Genomic DNA, 855 nt, shown 5'->3' with positions numbered 1-855 from the left:
ATGACTGCACAGGGATGGCTTCTGCACGTTTGCCTAGCGATGCTCTTCATCACTGGAATCTCGTCTCAGGGTTGTAGCCAACTTCGCAGCAGGCTACAAGATGCCAACAGGAACATCTTGGAACTTCTGAACAGCAGAATGGGATCCACCATTCCCCTGCAATGCATAGACGATGTAATGAACTTCTCACCCAACGAGGAAACCCTCATGAACGCTGCTGAACCCCAGGAAGAGCATGCCAAGGTGGCCATACATGAAATCCTCCAACAGATCCATCACATCTTCCAACAAGACCATACTGAAATGGCTTGGGATGAGAATTCCATCAGAGATCTCCAGATTGCACTGGATCAGGAAATTGTGAACCTGGCACCATGCTTGATTGCAGAGAAGGGGGATGCCATCCCCCAGCGATTGAACAGATACTTCCGTGGGATCAAGGACTTCCTGAAAGAAAAGGAGTACAGCCTGTGTGCCTGGGAGATTGTGCAGATGGAAGTTAGGCAATGTTTTCTCTTGACCGATCAACTCATCAAGAGGATCCCAAATTAAGGTATTGCATACTTTTAAAAAGAACAGGCTGGATCCAGATGTAGTCATGATCACAGAAGTCCCGCTGGCATCCACAGGACCTGTTAGTCATAAACAGCTTAAGTCCCATTATCTGCAGCATCTATTCTAAGCATGAGTCTATTCTAAGCCTGTCTCCAGCCGAAGTAGTTAATGTGATACGCAAGACGAGGTGTTTACAACTGCATCCTCCCATGAAATCTAACTATTTCATTGTGAAGATCTGTCTGCTTTTCCTCCAATCTCATCAGATGACTCTTCTAAGCAGAATCTAATATTTTATCC

The 855-nt window shown here is 45.8% G+C and overlaps 1 protein-coding gene across 1 annotated transcript; it reads left to right on the top strand.

Annotated features, from left to right (window-relative positions):
* Positions 1–635, top strand: LOC146352645 (interferon beta-like). The gene has a single exon (XM_084832138.1). It carries the CDS (start codon positions 1–3, stop codon positions 550–552), a length of 552 nt encoding a protein of 183 aa, XP_084688264.1. The 3' UTR covers positions 553–635.
* The last annotated feature ends 220 nt before the right edge of the window (positions 636–855 follow it).

This window comes from Heloderma suspectum, chromosome 2 (genome assembly GCF_057233095.1).
Source record: "Heloderma suspectum isolate Gila_16-S chromosome 2, 16-S_ref, whole genome shotgun sequence".
NCBI lineage: Eukaryota > Metazoa > Chordata > Lepidosauria > Squamata > Helodermatidae > Heloderma > Heloderma suspectum.
The sequence above is the reverse complement of the archived record's forward strand: the minus strand, read 5'-3'. Positions and strand labels throughout refer to the sequence as shown.